Source organism: Syngnathus scovelli, chromosome 5, assembly GCF_024217435.2.
Source record: "Syngnathus scovelli strain Florida chromosome 5, RoL_Ssco_1.2, whole genome shotgun sequence".
NCBI lineage: Eukaryota > Metazoa > Chordata > Actinopteri > Syngnathiformes > Syngnathidae > Syngnathus > Syngnathus scovelli.
In genome coordinates this window covers 5977134-5993146 of record NC_090851.1, presented here as the reverse complement: position 1 = coordinate 5993146, position 16013 = coordinate 5977134, and the positions used below count along the sequence as shown (strand labels likewise).

Sequence of the window (16013 nt, the reverse complement as noted above, 5' to 3'; positions counted from 1 at the left end):
ATGTTCATAAAAATATATACATCGCAACTATATTTCATTGTTTTTCTTTTTAATTCAGTGTGCATGTACAACTGAACGGACTTTACAATCCACAAGACCCCTAGGTCATCTTGTGGTCACATGATGTTGACATTACAAGGAATGAACACAAGAAATCCAGACAGTTTGCTCTTGATCAACAAATGCTTTTTAAGCAAAAAGGCAGCAACAAGGATCATCATTTCTGTTGGGACCAAGCATATATTTTGCAAAGTGTAATGGATAATATCATTCACTACCCTGATGCTCAAATGAAATTAAATGTGAGCGACACAGAGGTTTATCAGTATTGAGCAATTATATTATATTTTAGACTACAAGAATTCAAAACAATCAAGAAAATAGCTTCACGTTACAACAATGAGTTGTGTAGGTAGAGTTAAACTGTAACGTGTTTGCACAAGAATTCAGTCGGAATTTATGGAGCACTAAAGTTCATGTGTTCTGGTAGGTTTTGAAGAAACTATTTTGTGTTTAGAACCAGTGGAAAAAAATACACTATGAAAAAGAAAACATTTTGTGGCTAACACAGCATTTTCATTTTTTTTCAGTTAGACTTTTTGAGTGCTTTTGATAAGGTTTCCAACTAAATTATCATAGGAAACAATTCCTCAGTACAAAAACGGTGCACAATAGAAATGATTGTGATCCTCACAGAGCATTTAGTGATACAAATAAAGTACACTTTTTGTTTTAATCCACATTTTTTTAAACTCCATTTCAGTTCACTTATGTAACACTGACTAAATATGATTTCTATTCAACAACAACTCTGCTCCTATTTACAACCTGCCAATAAGGCTGTGTGATCTTAATGATGGACAAGAAACAAACAAGCCTTGTACAATGGGTCAACTGGTCGCAGATGGAGGAACACATGAAACCAGCGCAAATACTGTAAACCTATTTTGAAAAGTCAATGATTTGACTAAAAAAAAAAAAAAATACAAAAGAGGGCAGAGCAGAGCGCAACAAACCTGCCCACCGTAACAGTCATAATTAAAAAGAGACAAATTCAGAATCAGTTATTTGCTATAAGACGAACAATAATTTGTCTGCCTAACACATGCACAATGTGAGATGGTTAAGACACGTTTGAAAGCACTGAAATGAAGCACAGTAAACATTTATAGTGTACATTTGTGTTCTTTTAGAATAAAAAGGTTGACCTGCAAATGCTGGATAATTCTTCGGAATTCTTGCTGAATGGCAGTTTTCCTTCACACAATGCTTTGCTTTTAACCCCCATCGGTCACAATTAAGGGTAGAAATACTAGTCATGCTTCTGAATGCAAATTAAGGTGCACTTTGCCTTTTCCAGTGAACCGTGATAAATCCTAAATGGTACCATACACTTAAGAGTGAACAGGTACACTTCTCTGGTAGCTAAGTCCAATCAGTAAAGCGACAAGTCAAAGGTGCAAAGGTATCCCCCGGCAGTCGGGGTTCAGTTGATTTGAAAGACAACCTATCTTACTGATTGCGCAAGTCTCTGGAGCTGTATGGAAAGCTCCACTAAGCAGTCAACAGGGAGATGCATTGTCTGACTAATAAACTAACAATCATGAAATGTTACCAGTGCCTATTATGATGTCTTTAGCTAACTTTGTTCAGGACAACTTAGTGATTTATGTGATGGCTAACCACCATACTTGTTGCGCATGTGATCAAGACTGACTTCAAGCATCCTTCTCAAAAGCTCTAGATTAGCGCATTGGCCATGTTGCTGTTCTGCCATCGAAGACATGTGGTCTTGGAATGCTTGTAGAGGTGTGACGATTGGCTGAAACGCTTGCCGCACTTGAGGCACGCGTAGGGTTTCTCTCCCGTGTGGACTCGGATGTGTTTCTTGCAGTCGGTCAGTGTCAGGAAGGTTTTGCAGCAGATCTTGCAGGCGTATTTGCGGGCGCCCTCCACCACCAAGACGTTGTGTTCCGACAAAGCCTTCTTGCACTTGGATAGCACGTCTGCCGAGGCACGTGTCAGCTGAGGAGGGAGGGAGGTGGGCCTGCCGCTAGCCATGTTGTAGCCTGAACTCTCGTTAAGGAGCATGGGGCTCGCCAGGCTGGACGAGGAGGAGGCGGGATCCTGGAGGGCGCCGCCCTCCTTTGGGGCGATGCGCCTGTAGCCGGGATAACCCAGAACGGTGGGGGTGGCTCCACTAGCACTTCGTGTTGGTCGCCCCAGGGAGTGCAGCCCCAGACTGGAGCGCTGGAAATCCAAACCATAAGGATCAACACCGCGCCCTTCACTGCCCCCACCTCCTCTTGGGTTCCCATAACCATCGTGTAGAGGGCGAAGGAAAAGGGAATCGGCCTCTATGTTGTTTCCAAAAGGAGTGCAACCTTCACTGCTGAGTGGGCTGGACTGTAGCAAAGAGGACGGGGCAGAACCAGACGGTCCAGAAGCCTCCTGTCTCAACAGGAAGTTATGAGCAACAGTATCACCAGTGGTGGTGTTGGGAAGGTCATCCTCTCCACCCATCAAACCACCGCTCCCAAAATTCTTTTGGCCGAGGAAGTTGGAAATGTTGAAATCAGGTTTGCTGTTCAGCGAGTTACTACACCCAAAACCTCCCCTGCCTCTTCCCATGCCGCTCTTGAGGAGAAGTTGGGACCCGGACTGCAGAAGCGAGTTGGAGCTGGGTTGCGGTTCTGAGGTGAAGCTGCGGTCGCTGCTCTCGGGACTCAGCTCCACCTTCTCCTCTTCCTCCTGGCTCACTGGCTCGGCCGGGTCACTGCCCTCCGCCTGTGATGTCACGTCACTAATTTCGTCTGCGGGCTCGGGTGAGCTCAGCGGCTCTTGTTTGACGAGCACCTGAAGAAGACCAGAGGTGCAGCGGACATTCACGTGACAGGAAATCTATTCAGCCAACATTGTTTGTAACTCCAAAATGGACTGGACGAAATTATTGGCAATTGATCAAGATGGCGAAAAATGATTGTATGCAATGCTCCTTTAACTTGTAGTTTAAGCAAATGAGTGCTGGTAATTTAGAAATCTGGCTGTTGTGTTCTTTATTAATAATTTATGCCTCAATGTTTTGGCGATCTGTTTTATTTTATTACTGTAAATTCCACATTTTCAAATTGGACCTTAAATTGGGAAAAAAAAGAAAATACGCTTAATTAAACCAACAAAACGTACCTTCTGTTCTGCCTCTTCCTCCTCCCCCTCGCTCCCTGATTTGATCTTCACCCTATTGCTCTGGTGGTCCCCATCCTCTACATCCTCCTCCTTGCCCACTCCTCCTTGCATCATCCCCATGTCGTTCCCCACACAGCGCCCACTATCTGACTGGCTCGGCATCTGAGGATCATCCTGTGGAGCACACAGCATGCCTGCTTCCAGTTTGGAGTCATCCCCCATCTTGTGGGAATCTGGCGAGAGAAGTCCTCCTTCCTCTCGGTCCGCGATCGCGCCCTCTTCCGAAAGTAACCCCAAGTTTGGGGCGGAGGGGCGCTGCCTCTGTCTGGGCCTCTCCTCTGTTAGGCCCGGTGAGGCTTTGCGCTTATGGAAGCGACGCATAGGAAATGAGGCTCTTTGCTCCACCACTCTGCCGCCCACCCTGTCTTCCTCAATCCCGCCTAAAGCGGAACTCACCAAGCTGAGGCCGAGCTGCTGCAGCAAGAAGGAGCGCTGCAACTTTGAGGTGGCGGCATTTGCGGCCAGGTTAGCATTGGTGGCTAGAGGGGGGTTCCCCAAGTCTGCTACCTGCTGCCTGTGCCTCTGCTGCTCCTGTTGGTGGTGAGGCGGGGGTCTGTCACATGACGGGGACATGGGTAGGGTTCGCGTGGTCAGGTAGTGTTTGCAGGCTTTGACCACATTGTTGAGGTGCAGATGGGAGGCGGCGAGCAGGATGTCCATCACGTTGCTCTCGCCGAGCATTAGGGTGGACGTGTACATCATGTCCACCAGGGCCGCAAATGCTTCTGCGGTCACCACCTGCAAACACACAAAGCTCTTGATTAGTTGCATGCATTGTGCTAAAAGTGGAGCTCAACAGTAAATGTATGCCTTGCACTGGATAATAATTACCAATATTAAAAAAAATGCTGCCTGTCCAGTTAATAAGTCAAATTAATTTGCATAACCCTTAATCACAAAAGTGTCTCAAAGGACAGCAGCAAACCCAAATTTAACAAATATTAGCAGCACCCAACGATCTAGATCCTTTGTAATGGAAACAGTTTAGACTGTGAAACGAATCATCCATCCATTTTCTACAACGCCTTTTCTCATTAAGGTGAGGTCTCAGGTGAACTGCAAACTAATCCCAGCAGCCTTGGGCGAGAGGCCAGGTCCACTGTGACTTGTCACCAGACAATCAGACAAACAACCACTTTCGCTCACACTTACACCTATAAACAAATAAGAGTCTTGACTCTTGAGTGAATTTAACAATTAACAGGAATCTGGAGATTATTCATTTTAGGTGCAATTCAAATGTATTCAAATATCCTACTAAATCAGAGGTCGAATCAGCATCGCGTAACAGCTTGTAATGGAACATGGAGTTACCCACTGCATTTATCACCAGCGTTCTCACCTCGCTGTCCAGCTGGATCATATTCATGCTGGCATCTCCCTCTGCAACCGTGAACAATGCTCGAAAGTGGGTACTGCAGGCCGCCAGCACGGAGCGATGGGCCTTGAAATGTCGGCTGCCCACCACAATGACACAATCGCACAGCTGACCATGCAGCCTCTGATAGTTGAGCTGCTGGAAGATCTGCTCAAAGTGGCTTGGGAAGTCCATGCTCCTAATGATGACAGGATAAAAACAGGTTGATGGCAGATGAACATTCACTTTCATCCTCTGTTGTATTGCATTACAGTCAGTTGTCATTTTGCCTTTTTAGGGTCTCATCTTTGCAAAAACATTTCACATTTTATTTCTCTGCCCTGTGAGCATATTCTACTGTTGAACAAGTGGCAAAATAATAGGCTGGGCTGAAATCACCTTCATCTGTGTTATTTTATAAAGATTATTGTTTATATTAAGATTATTTATGTTGTTTTAGCTCAGTTAATACTTGAGTAATTTTTCACGGAGTACTTTCTTACTTTTGCTCAAGTGATTTGGAAAAATACTTCTTACACACTAAAATACTTCTTGTATATAAATTATGAAAACTGCACTCTGGACCCACCTCTAACAATAAATTTCCTAAAATTGTGAAATATTACGTCAGATTGATAGATGGTAAAAAAACAAATCCCCCGATTTACTATTACTTTGGTCGATCTACTCAACTTCCTGAGAGTGTCACAATACTTTTATCTACAGTGCACAATCCATATGTGTCCCAGTAAATCGACTTGGTTATTAAAGATAAGTCTCATTTTGGATAAACTACAAAAGCATCCTTTCATCATAGACGATAGCCTTGTAGCAGTGCCATTGACATATATGGCCAACAGTTAGCTAGTTCGTTTTGACGCACAGGTAACGGATCAATTCATTGGAAATATACAGAAAATACAGGATGTTGTCGTAAAATTACCTTGACCAGCTAAAAGATGGATGAAAAATCAGCAGAATTCGGGCCCTGGCGAAGCTAAAGTTAGCTGGCTATTGACCAGCTAATTGCCAGCAAGGCAGGGTGATGAGAGGAGAAGCATTAAGTCAGCCACATTGATGTTGCGTCGGTTTAAATCGCCAATTTAAGTGTCTCGACGAGTTGAACTGTCGTCCAAGCTGGGTAAAATAAATCTTTACAGCCAGGATCCACGTCCCCTGGGGATTTACTCGTTTCTATGGCAGTCTGCCTTGTGAGGGGCGAGAGAGCCAAACGGGTCTTGTTCACTCCAGCAACTGTTACGTCCTCAGCGCATTGTAGTTGCATCCAGTGGGACTGGTAGGAATACAAACTATTGATGGAACAGAGAGCGACGGATATATGTCTTTTAAAAACAAGGATATATACACAGTCATTCTATTTGATTGCCCTCCTCAGACAGATTTTCCCGACCAGACTCACAGGGCGGCGCTGTTCTCAGTGACCTCGCTGAGGTGAGCATCCGCAGTTCAACGGTTGTCCACGAGGTGACACTACTGCGGACTCAACTATCGTTAACAAAGATGATAGACATTATCCATATATTAGCCATACATTTGATTGATCTGCTTGACATTCTTTTTCTCCAAAATTTCAATCCATCAAGATCTCAATCACACGTAACTCTCTTCATTTACATATTCCCCCCTCATTTTGGTGAAAGTTGAAAACAGGCAATGAGCCTATTCCGACAAGTAAGCAGTTTTTAAAAAGTAAAAATTTGTCAGAATTTTTTTTAATTAAGGTACACACACAAATAGACTTATTACTCTTAATACATTTTTCGTTTGTTTTATTTTTTATTTTAGATGATGAAAACGGAAGTACTTTTCCTCTTGCCACACAAAACAACAAAGATGGCGGCCTCCTGTTCGATAGTGTGCTGCGAGGAAGAGCGAGACACGGATAAAGCAGTGATATGTAATAATTTTATGTACATATATTTTGTTAGTATGGGTAATGATTGTATTAGAGTGTGTTTTGTTGTTACTTCCTTTTAGGTTTTCTTTCCATTGCTTGTGGTTGTGAGAATCTAACCTGTTCAAGTTGTACAATGCGTTACTTTCCCACTGGCCAACAAAGTCGATTATATCTTCCCCTCTAATTATTATTATTTTTTTATTTTAGTTCGATTTTCCAATGGCAGCGTCCAAAATGCAGAGAAACTGGACTTCAGCATGTACAGGAGTGCCGATGAGGTTAACCCCCGGAAAAAAACTAGGCGGATACTGGTGAGCTTCCTGTTCATTTTTAGGTTCAGAATTTTCTTGACCCCATCCCTCCTTATTTTTTTTTTTAACTTTTTTTTTTAGGTGGCTGAATCAAATAGGTTATCCTATGTTGGGCAAAATTTCGGTACTGGAGCCCTTAAATGCAACAGTCTTTGCAAGTAGGTTTAATTTGGTTATGAAGAATGTCTCTGCAAATAACCCAACTGTATTGTCATTGTTTAAGTGAAATTATAATTTTCTTGTTTAGTTATTATGTTGGAGTATTAAACAAGAAAACCAAGCAAATGGAACTACATAGTGCTCAGTTCTTCAACATGCAACCTGTTATACCAGGTAAGAGGAAACTATGTAATATGTGAATCCAAAAGTATTTTGTTGTTCTTTGCTTGAAAACTGATTTATGAAGATTATGCACGTTTTGCCTAAGAAAATGAATCTTTTCACCAGGAGAAGCATCAGCGACGGATGATACAGACACAACACAGACTTACAAGGAAAAGGTACCACAGTTGGTCATTTTTTTGTTTATCTAAGGACTAGTATTTGGGATATAGGGGTAAACTGAGGTTTAACCTTGGCAACGCAAATTTTTTGTTCGGATTACTTAGTGATGTGACACATTTCAAACTCAATGATACCTTCAAGAAGGGGAAAACAAAAATGGGGGAAAAAAAGTTTCAGGTTCTATGCACTACTTATTAAAAATGCATCCTGCACAATCAAAAGTAACAGTTGAACTGATCAAATGATGCCTGGAAAATTCTAGAATGCATTTTCACACGTGCTTTTAAAGTAAATTTCTTTGTTAGTAATGTCTTGAATTCTCTGCGCAGGTTGAATCTCTGATTGAGGCGTTCGGTACCAACAAACAGAAGAAAGCTCTGACCTCTCGCAGACTGAACAAGGTGGACAGTAACATGCTGCAGGAGGCGGTCGTAAAGGCTGCCAGCACTGTCATTAATGAGAAGGGTGTGGAAGGTAAGCAAAAAGAGCAAGATGAACATAGTGATGAATGCATTTGAGTACTTATTAATAAGTAATTATCAAAGATCAAATTCAAACATTTTGCTTTTAATAATGTTAACGTGCTTCGCAATGATTTGAAAGATTCCATCCCAAATTCCCATGATAATGACTTCAATGCCTTAAACAATAATCCAAATGCATAAACTCCATGAGTTTTTTTCTTTAAAGACGGGTTTTGTTTCTTTGTTTTTCCACAGCTCTGCAACAGGAAGTTGCCGACATGGAGATGCAGGCAGCTTTGGCTCCCCACCTTCCTCCATATAACGCAGATGCAGACTCACCTGAGAACGTTTACCCATTGGACGGACGTATCCTTAATTTAGTGCACTCCCTTTGCGGGTGACGTCGACATCGAAACCTCAACTGTGTTTGAATCTTCACTTTTTTTTTCCTTTATGAATACCCACAGTCCTCAGTCCGATGGAATTCAAGGCTCTGGAAGAGGTTGGATCCAAGATGGCTGAACTCACTGCTGAAGAGCTGCAGGATATGACAGAGAGCGGAGGGTAGGATGACTTAAGTCAAGTTTCCACCAAGTTTTAAAGTTCAATTGAGTGCACCGCTCACATTTAATTAGTGTGACGGGATTGCTGAATGGCAAATCCTAATCCAGTGTTTCTCAACCATAAATGCAAATTTTTACATCAGAGAAATCTCACAACACACTGCCAAGCAAAAATTTCAATATAAATACATTATATAGGAACTAAAGATGATCTCAATTCACTCAAATGTACGTACTAAGGAATGTCGGCTTATTTAATTAACGCAAAGCAATTATTAGGACCAATTAAAATAATCCTTTTTACCCCAACAGATAAAAAATGCTCACTTGAATTGACCCAACTGTACTTCTTGGTGGAATTGAAGCAAAAAGATGTATTTTCTAAACTTTTGATTGTAATTTTCCTCGGTTCAGGCTTCTGTGCGTCGTGAAGCACCTTGAGAACCTGCCCAGTGACGAAGAAGCCAGAAAGAAGATGGCATGCTGTGCTTTTTACCTTTCCATGCTTCTCAAACTGTCACGGCAGAAAAATATCACCCGCAAGTGTTAGTGAACTTACCATTTGCTATTTATCACCATTGAAAAAGCAGCACTTTCTTGAAGATTCACGTGTTTGTGTTTATAGTTGGCACGGAAGAAGGCTGCCCCCGCATTGTGCAAAGCAAAATTCTCAGGACTTTCACTGTGGAGACTTTCAACAATCACAGGTATGATGATCTTGCCCTAATCGATTTTTATTAACTCACTATTATTTAAGGCATCGGAAACCTCCTAAATAACATTTTGTGTCACCTTTCAGAGTCCTTAACATGGTGTCTACTTCAATGCATGCCAAATTAGCAACACACTGCCTGGCTCTGCTGCTCCATATGGGTGACATGACTGCTGACCTCACGTTATTGCATCGGGACATGGGGTTAACCGAGGCCAGGTAGTTGCAATCTTGCGATAGAAAATATAGATGTACTGGCCTAAATGTTAGAAAGATCTTCCATCTAATGTAACTCTCTAACTGACTTTTCTGTGGCTTTATAGGATGATCGAAGTTGCAAAGTCACTAGGGCTGACCTTGCCAAGGTCATACCGTGGTAAGAACATTGCGGATGGCCTTCATGACAACCACAAGCAGGCTTCCCTCATCCTTCCACTTGTCAAATATGAACAATTTGGGGAGAGAAGGAATCGCAGGAAGATGCGTTAGGACCGACAGAGGTGATGAGTAGAACTGTTTATTAGTCAACAAATAAAGTCAACATTTGAAAACAAATGATGTTTTACGGTTGTCGCTTTGACAGGTACAAAGTCAAATGTAAATGCATTTATATAAGCGTACATCTATTGGAGCTTGAAAACGTATAGGCACATTAGTCAATATCATATATTGCACACTCCATGTCTCCTACCCTCTTGTCACCTGCTGCGTCTGTGGTAAAAAATAAATAAATATCCAAACGCATGAAAAAAATTGATTGATTTGGTTGCTGGAGCATAGACTCACAAGAATATCAGACATTTATTATGAGACGCGGGAGCAAGAGTTTGGCTTTTTCAGCATATAAAGTTCACCCTCTAGCTACCATTACTTTACAATATCAAACAAGGCTCAGCTTTACCTCATTGTCAACACTGACAGAACAGTAAAAGTTAAAGAATTTATTTGCATGGAAAAAAAGAGAATATTTTAACTGGACCTTCAGCATGATTTTGAATATAAAAATTCAGAGACTTCATCCAGACAACACAGTATCCAGGCTCCCAGAACCTTTATGAAGGTGAGAACACAACAAAAGCATGACTAAGTTAACAAAAAAACAAAGCGGTAAACAACGAGAATAAATAATTGAAAATATTCAATGTTTGAAACATGAACAAACAAGACCTTACCACCTGGATAACTGCGTCAATTGTGCGTTACATATCATGTTCAAGCAGCTGTGACAGTCTCGGTACAACCACAGGATGAGATTTAATACAGTGATGCTTTGTGATAAAGTCGAAGAAACTCTACATATTAGTGAGAAAAGTCAATTTGTCAAATTGAAAAAAATTCCCCTTGCCTTTAGTGGAAAACACAAGCTTTGGAATTTTCATCGTTTTTTTTTGAAAGATTTGTTTTCATTAAAAAAATATTTTTTTCTCCTCAACATAATTCCGTAATGGATTTTCTTTATTTGGCTCATTGGACTCCATTGTACTCAGTTGACATTAGGTCTCCACTAACATTCAGTTTTTGAAATTATTCAAAAATTTGGGATGAGGCCCTAACATAAAACGTAGAAAAAGTAAAAGACGGAATAGTTTCCAGATATAATGTATGTTTAGATTTGTGACTGACAAGAATTTTGCATGGACTCAACCAGTCTGATTAAAAATTCCGCTTTCGGTGAACCAGATTGTTGATTCAAAATATTTTGTAAAGGACGGTACCATTTTTTTTTTTCTTTTCGCTATATCCAAACCAAAGGGCGAAGGCAATGAGGGTGTCTACTTTCACTTTTGGCAAAGTCATCTTAAAATGTTATACTTCAAAGTTTTTTTCACAGGATAGAGCAGAACATGCTGCCACTGTGGCAACCGCTCTCCACAGTGGCGCTGATCCTATTCGTCATGGAGATTGCCAGTCGTGAAGGGTACTGGGAGGAGGAGAGGCCTGAAGGTGAGCTGGCCGGTGGACGAGGGGGAGGGTTTTCCAGTACCCAAGGAGGGACAGATGTACAGCTATAAAAAAAAAAAAAAAGAACAGATAAAAAAAGATTGGCTTGGTACACATGCAGCGTTGGAGACAGTCTGGCACACTGTGGGTTGCTTAGATACCTGCTATTATGGCTTGAAATACTGTTGTTGCGTAACACACAGCTCTCGTTGCCAGGGTCCAAGTATAAAAGGCTTTTCTTGCCATATGGGTGGCCTTGGAACAGCTGGTTATCGGTGACCACCGCTTTTACTGGTCCCAGTACTGAGATGCCACAATCCAGGGTTGGTTGGATGCGGTTGCGGAGCACCTGTAAATGACGAGCGGATAGTCATATAAATGATAAAGATATTTTTTACATTTTTGTGTCAAAATGTAACACCTTGACATCACCACTTCCAGACACTTGGATCCCGTAGTTCCAGTTTCCAACCAAGTCGTTCTCTACCATCTGTCCGGACCCGGTGAAATTGACGCCGTGGCCTTTGTTTTCATATATACCGTTACTGCGAAGCTCCGCACGGGAGTCTTTCTTCACGGTAACACCCGCTCGACCATTTGCAAGAATGCAGTTTGCAACCAGGCGGGTCAGATGACTGCTCTGTAGCACGGAAACGCCATCGCCATCGTTTTGGTTGACGAGGTTGGCGTAAATGTTCAGTGGCTCGCTGGTTTTAATGAAAAGGCCTACAGCTACCCAGAGGGCGAGAGAAGTATGGGGAAAACATTTAATATTGAGAATGTTGATTTAAAAAAAATAAAAAAAATGACGGATGTTTTTTTACCTCCATTGAAGCTCACGCAATTGCTCTCCACCAGCGCCACACTGATGGAGCGGCGCGCTGCGTGGCGTTCATCCTCACTGTCCAGGTCGCTCTCCCATGCAAAGAGTTCTCCCTCCTCATGTAAGTTTTCTTGCTCTTCCCTCCCATCTTCTTCCACCACGCCCCTCCTATCACCGCTGTCGTCGGGCGCTAGCCAGTTCCCCTCCCTGGCTTCGATGTTCTCTGGGTCCTTCCTGCAGAACACGGCTACGCCGTACAACCAGTTATGGGTGATGTAGTTTCCGAGGAGCTGGGGGAGGCTGGATGACATGACCCACACACCACAACTTTTGTTGCCTAATGAGTATAATGAAAGAAAAAACAACAATCAAACATTTACATGCTGAGAACAACTTGAGCTTTTGATATTGGCATTAAATAAGGGAATAACATACAGTAGACATGATTTCCTTCAATGAGTCCCCGGCCCCGCTCTCCCACCACAATGCCATCAGAGTATCCATGACAGATGAAGTTATTCCTCAGGATTGGGTCACCCCCTCTGCGGATATCCACACCTCCCCACCGATTTTCCTTGATGACATTCTCTGGGATTAAAAATTTGAATGTTTACCGAGCGTTTTACGTGTGAAAGTTTGTCACACCGGAAGGAAAAAAAAAAAAGCCCCAATGCTAGACTTACCCGTTACCATCCCTCTGCCATTCTCATTTACAGCAATCCCTGCTGCCTGCCCTTGGAAGATGTGGTTCCCACTAAAAGAAAACATGAAGTGAAAAAAAATTATCTCCATTATTCGCCTCATGTTGACATCTCTAGTAGTTACTATGATCCTGATAGTGCTTTTGTGATATTTATTGTCTTTGTGGGCCAATATTTGCATACTTTGAAAATGCAATGTGGTATTGCACCTACCAGACGACCGGGTTCCCACTGAAGAGTATATACACGCCTGCTTCTTTGTTGTTATAGATTTGGTTGCTCCGAAGTGAGCCCTTTCCATTGCCAAGCACAACAACCCCTGAGCGGAAGCCACTGTGTATTCTGTTACACTAAGGAATTGACAGAGAGAGGAAAAAAAGTAGCACAGGGTAAAACAAATCCCTTATTTACAAACGAATGCAACCTACTTCATAATTGCCTCTCTAACATGCATGACAGTGTGTCTGTGCAAAAAAAAAACTTTTTTCGAATACAACTGATCATAAACAGAAATTATAGCAAAAATATTAGTTTTAATATTTGTCAATTCATTTTATACATGAACTTTTGTGGTTGGTTTTTTTTCGATATTCCCATATGACTGCACAGAAGTCATTTAGGAATAAGTTTATTTCACGATATTTATTGTACTTACTAATGACACACAATTGCTTTACTGTCTGTGATCGAATCAGTGTGACACTTACCACAATGATGGGGTTTGCTCCTTTCCTGATGTCCAACCCCGCCTCCCCGTTTGAGTGGATGTCATTTTCGGCGATGAGGCCCTGAGCCGACAGCCGCATAAACACGCCTGATGCTCTGCACTCGCACACTTCGTTTCGCAGCATCACTATCTGTAAAAGGTTAACAAGAGAGCTCGTTTGATTGTGTCGTGGGCTACATCTTGAAATGACCTTTAATAGGAATATGAATTAGTTAAGAAGACGCAGGGGAACCTCTGAGGTTGAACACTCCTAAGGTTATATCATTTGCATAAAACCTGTTTTTTTTTTTTTTTAAACTCAATTACGCATACAATGACAAAACCTAAATAATCTGAATAAATTGGAGGTTGTGTTTGACTTCAGTGGTTCCCCTCTGTCATGACCATATTTACTATGGAGTTCTGGATGCATCTGACGGCGTAGTTCAGACAGCGGAAAATGTTGCCCTCCAGTCGAGCTTGTCCGTAATTCGACATATGGACACCTCCCTTCCCGTCCCTGAAGAGACAACGCCGGACGAGACAGCCCAGAGTGGACGATGCAAACATCTGAGCATCTGGGTCTCTTTCTAGTTCCTGCTGAAGGGTGAGTGGTTCCGGAGTCGTGCGTGGGGGATTTGGGGAGGAGGCGGATGGCAAAGAGCCATCTGCAAGGGGCTGCAGTAAGTAGGCCAGTCCATGGTTGTCACATGGGATTTTATATTCTGGTGGAAATTTGTTTTTGGTCATTCCTGCCTCTTTGTTCTCACCATCCTCACCATCACTCCATCCATCTTCAATCACTGTGCCCTGATCATCTGCTTCTGGTCCATTTTCCCGCTTCCAGTCCTCCCAAACGGTGTGCTCCTTTTTAACAGTAGCATCAGAACTGGGTCTGCCAGTGGAAATCCCTCTGTAGGGGCTGCTATTATTGTTCCCACACGATGACAAATTCCTGGCCAGGGCAGCCATATATTTACAAGCCCAGTTCTTCTCGGACACAGGTGAACCTTCCACGGTTACGGAAGCAGTATCGCTCCCGGAAAAGTCACAGCTGTCCAGTAAGCTGAAGGCAACACTGAGCAAATGTACAGAGCTGCCCTTCGAGAAGGAGCAAAAGCGTGCCTGGCAAGTCCCGGGCCCGCGGACTTGCAGCTGAGCCCCTTCAAAGTTGCAGTTATCCAGTTGGACATGACCCCATGATGTCTACAACAAACAAGGGTGGAAAATAAACAAATTATACAAATATATCACCAACCATTACTTATCTTTCAAACAAACAAAATAACTTATTTATTTGTTGAACTACTGTTTACTTGAGTCATTTAATATTATTCCAAAACAAAAGTTGTGGGGGAAAAAAATCTAAATATACCTCACCTTGTAGACCACTGTGGAGAACCACGGTGGCATGAAAACCAGATTACAAAACCTGGCAGTAGGGCACTGCTGCTCCATGCACACCAAGAGGGTCACCTGGCCCAGTGTGCCAAGCCCAACCAACTCCACAGGCACCTTGAGGGCCACCTCAGCCTGCTCTTCATACACTCCCGGATGGAGAACCAATCGGTCATAAGGCCCAGCCACGCTAAGAGCTCCTCGCAAGGTCTCAAACTCAAACCCGGGCCCCACATGCCAAACCTTGCGGTCTTTCCGGCGCCTGAATAAAAGGAGGCAGGCGGTGGATTGGTGCTCGGGTTCATTTTGAGTCCAGGTACGGGTGGCCAAGGCGTGTTGCTTCAGGGCTTCCCTCCACGACGGGGGCTCAAGGTGAGGCTTACTGGGCCAGTTGGGGTGTCGGAACTCGGGGCAGCAGAGGCACAGCTGCCTCCATCGGGTGTTATCAAGAGAGAGGACCAGCTCCCTCCAGGCGCGACACACCTGGCAGCAGCGGCCCAGGTCAGCGAGAGGCAGGTAGGCTAAAATAACCCTCCACAGCTCCACTGGGAGGCTGCCCACCTCCATGACAGCAGGGCCGGCCGGGGGTGCTGCTGCACAAGAAGACACACATGCAAAACAACGTTAGCGGTTACACAAGATAAAAAGCTGACATGAAAATGAGGACAGAAACATTGCAAATATTATGCAAAGATAACAAATAGAACACAAATACTGTTTTCAGCCAAATACCAAAGTGCGTGTGAGGCTAATCAATCGATTGCTCCGGTAGCCTAGCAAGCTAGTTATGAGTCAACCGCGCTAACTATAAAGTTAACATCTTCAGGCAACGCATGCAGATCGGTTACAAAGTTAAGTCCTACCTTATTTTACCGCTTTGCCATGTTTACACATCGAGTCAACACGATGAGCTCACGGCTCGGAGCCGTTCGCCCTCATGCGGTCTGAGACTACATCGACTTTCGTCAAGCTGCATGCAGAGATCAAAACAAAGCGGACAGGCAGGCTGCTGCCAAAGCGCCATACTAGCAAAATTGGGAACATAACTGTCATTCCTCCTCCTTCACTGGATCAATCCAGGTCAGACTAACTAATGTCCCTTTGCCAAGACGACTGTCACAAGACGGCTACCACCGTACTCCGTATATTCCACCTCCCCTCTCCACAATGCTCAACAGGGGCGTATTACTCGGGGGCTCAAGGCACTTTTGGGGGCTTGCCACAGCCGTGTACAGCAAAGATGTTGAAAATGATTAACAATAATAATAACAATAATAATAATAAAGTATTATATTATTATATAATAGTTAATATATAATATATATAAATTATTAGGATTTTAAGGACTATAGTTTTGGAAATGAGAGAA

General features: G+C 43.0%; 3 protein-coding genes across 4 annotated transcripts; 1 reads left to right on the top strand and 2 right to left on the bottom strand.

Annotated features, from left to right (window-relative positions):
- Positions 1-32: 32 nt before the first annotated feature.
- LOC125968557 (zinc finger and BTB domain-containing protein 5) lies at positions 33-6058 on the bottom strand. The gene is made up of 4 exons (XM_049719761.2): positions 5547-6058; positions 4589-4802; positions 3187-3984; positions 33-2856 (listed from the first exon to the last, which is right to left on the bottom strand). The coding sequence occupies exons 2-4, from the start codon at positions 4796-4798 to the stop codon at positions 1741-1743; spliced, it is 2124 nt and encodes a 707-aa protein (XP_049575718.1). The 5' UTR covers positions 4799-4802; positions 5547-6058; the 3' UTR covers positions 33-1740.
- Positions 6059-6262: 204 nt separating this feature from the next.
- On the top strand, positions 6263-9630 carry polr1e (RNA polymerase I subunit E). The gene is made up of 13 exons (XM_049719773.1): positions 6263-6295; positions 6410-6521; positions 6729-6832; positions 6914-6990; positions 7080-7165; positions 7280-7332; positions 7666-7810; positions 8056-8166; positions 8268-8364; positions 8778-8908; positions 8989-9070; positions 9163-9294; positions 9399-9630. The coding sequence occupies exons 1-13, from the start codon at positions 6278-6280 to the stop codon at positions 9562-9564; spliced, it is 1314 nt and encodes a 437-aa protein (XP_049575730.1). The 5' UTR covers positions 6263-6277; the 3' UTR covers positions 9565-9630.
- fbxo10 (F-box protein 10) lies at positions 9577-15778 on the bottom strand. Of its 2 annotated transcripts, none has more exons than XM_049719756.2 (11): positions 15508-15778; positions 14627-15237; positions 13661-14452; positions 13248-13397; positions 12754-12890; positions 12523-12593; positions 12275-12427; positions 11841-12176; positions 11438-11748; positions 11178-11365; positions 9577-11081 (listed from the first exon to the last, which is right to left on the bottom strand). In XM_049719756.2, the coding sequence occupies exons 2-11, from the start codon at positions 15209-15211 to the stop codon at positions 10901-10903; spliced, it is 2904 nt and encodes a 967-aa protein (XP_049575713.1). In that variant the 5' UTR covers positions 15212-15237; positions 15508-15778; the 3' UTR covers positions 9577-10900. The 2 variants fall into 2 exon arrangements, with proteins under 2 accessions (XP_049575713.1, XP_049575714.1); XM_049719757.2 differs by having other exon boundaries at positions 14627-15234.
- Between the last annotated feature and the right edge of the window lie 235 nt (positions 15779-16013).

Bases quoted from the DNA above. Each gene is read 5' to 3' on its own strand.
- LOC125968557 (XM_049719761.2), bottom strand. From the start codon at position 4,798: ATGGACTTCCCAAGCCACTTTGAGCAGATCTTCCAGCAGCTCAACTAT. The intron at 3,985-4,588 runs GTGAGAACGCTG...GTGTGTTTGCAG, and splicing joins TGATCCAGCTGGACAGCGAG to GTGGTGACCGCAGAAGCATT. The intron at 2,857-3,186 runs GTACGTTTTGTT...GGTCTTCTTCAG, and splicing joins AGGAAGAGGCAGAACAGAAG to GTGCTCGTCAAACAAGAGCC.
- polr1e (XM_049719773.1), top strand. The intron at 6,991-7,079 runs GTAGGTTTAATT...TTTCTTGTTTAG, and splicing joins AAATGCAACAGTCTTTGCAA to TTATTATGTTGGAGTATTAA. The intron at 7,166-7,279 runs GTAAGAGGAAAC...TCTTTTCACCAG, and splicing joins CATGCAACCTGTTATACCAG to GAGAAGCATCAGCGACGGAT.
- fbxo10 (XM_049719756.2), bottom strand. From the start codon at position 15,211: ATGGAGGTGGGCAGCCTCCCAGTGGAGCTGTGGAGGGTTATTTTAGCC. The intron at 12,891-13,247 runs GTAAGTGTCACA...TCAATTCCTTAG, and splicing joins GAGCAAACCCCATCATTGTG to TGTAACAGAATACACAGTGG. The intron at 11,749-11,840 runs GTAAAAAAACAT...CCCTCTGGGTAG, and splicing joins TTGCGTGAGCTTCAATGGAG to CTGTAGGCCTTTTCATTAAA.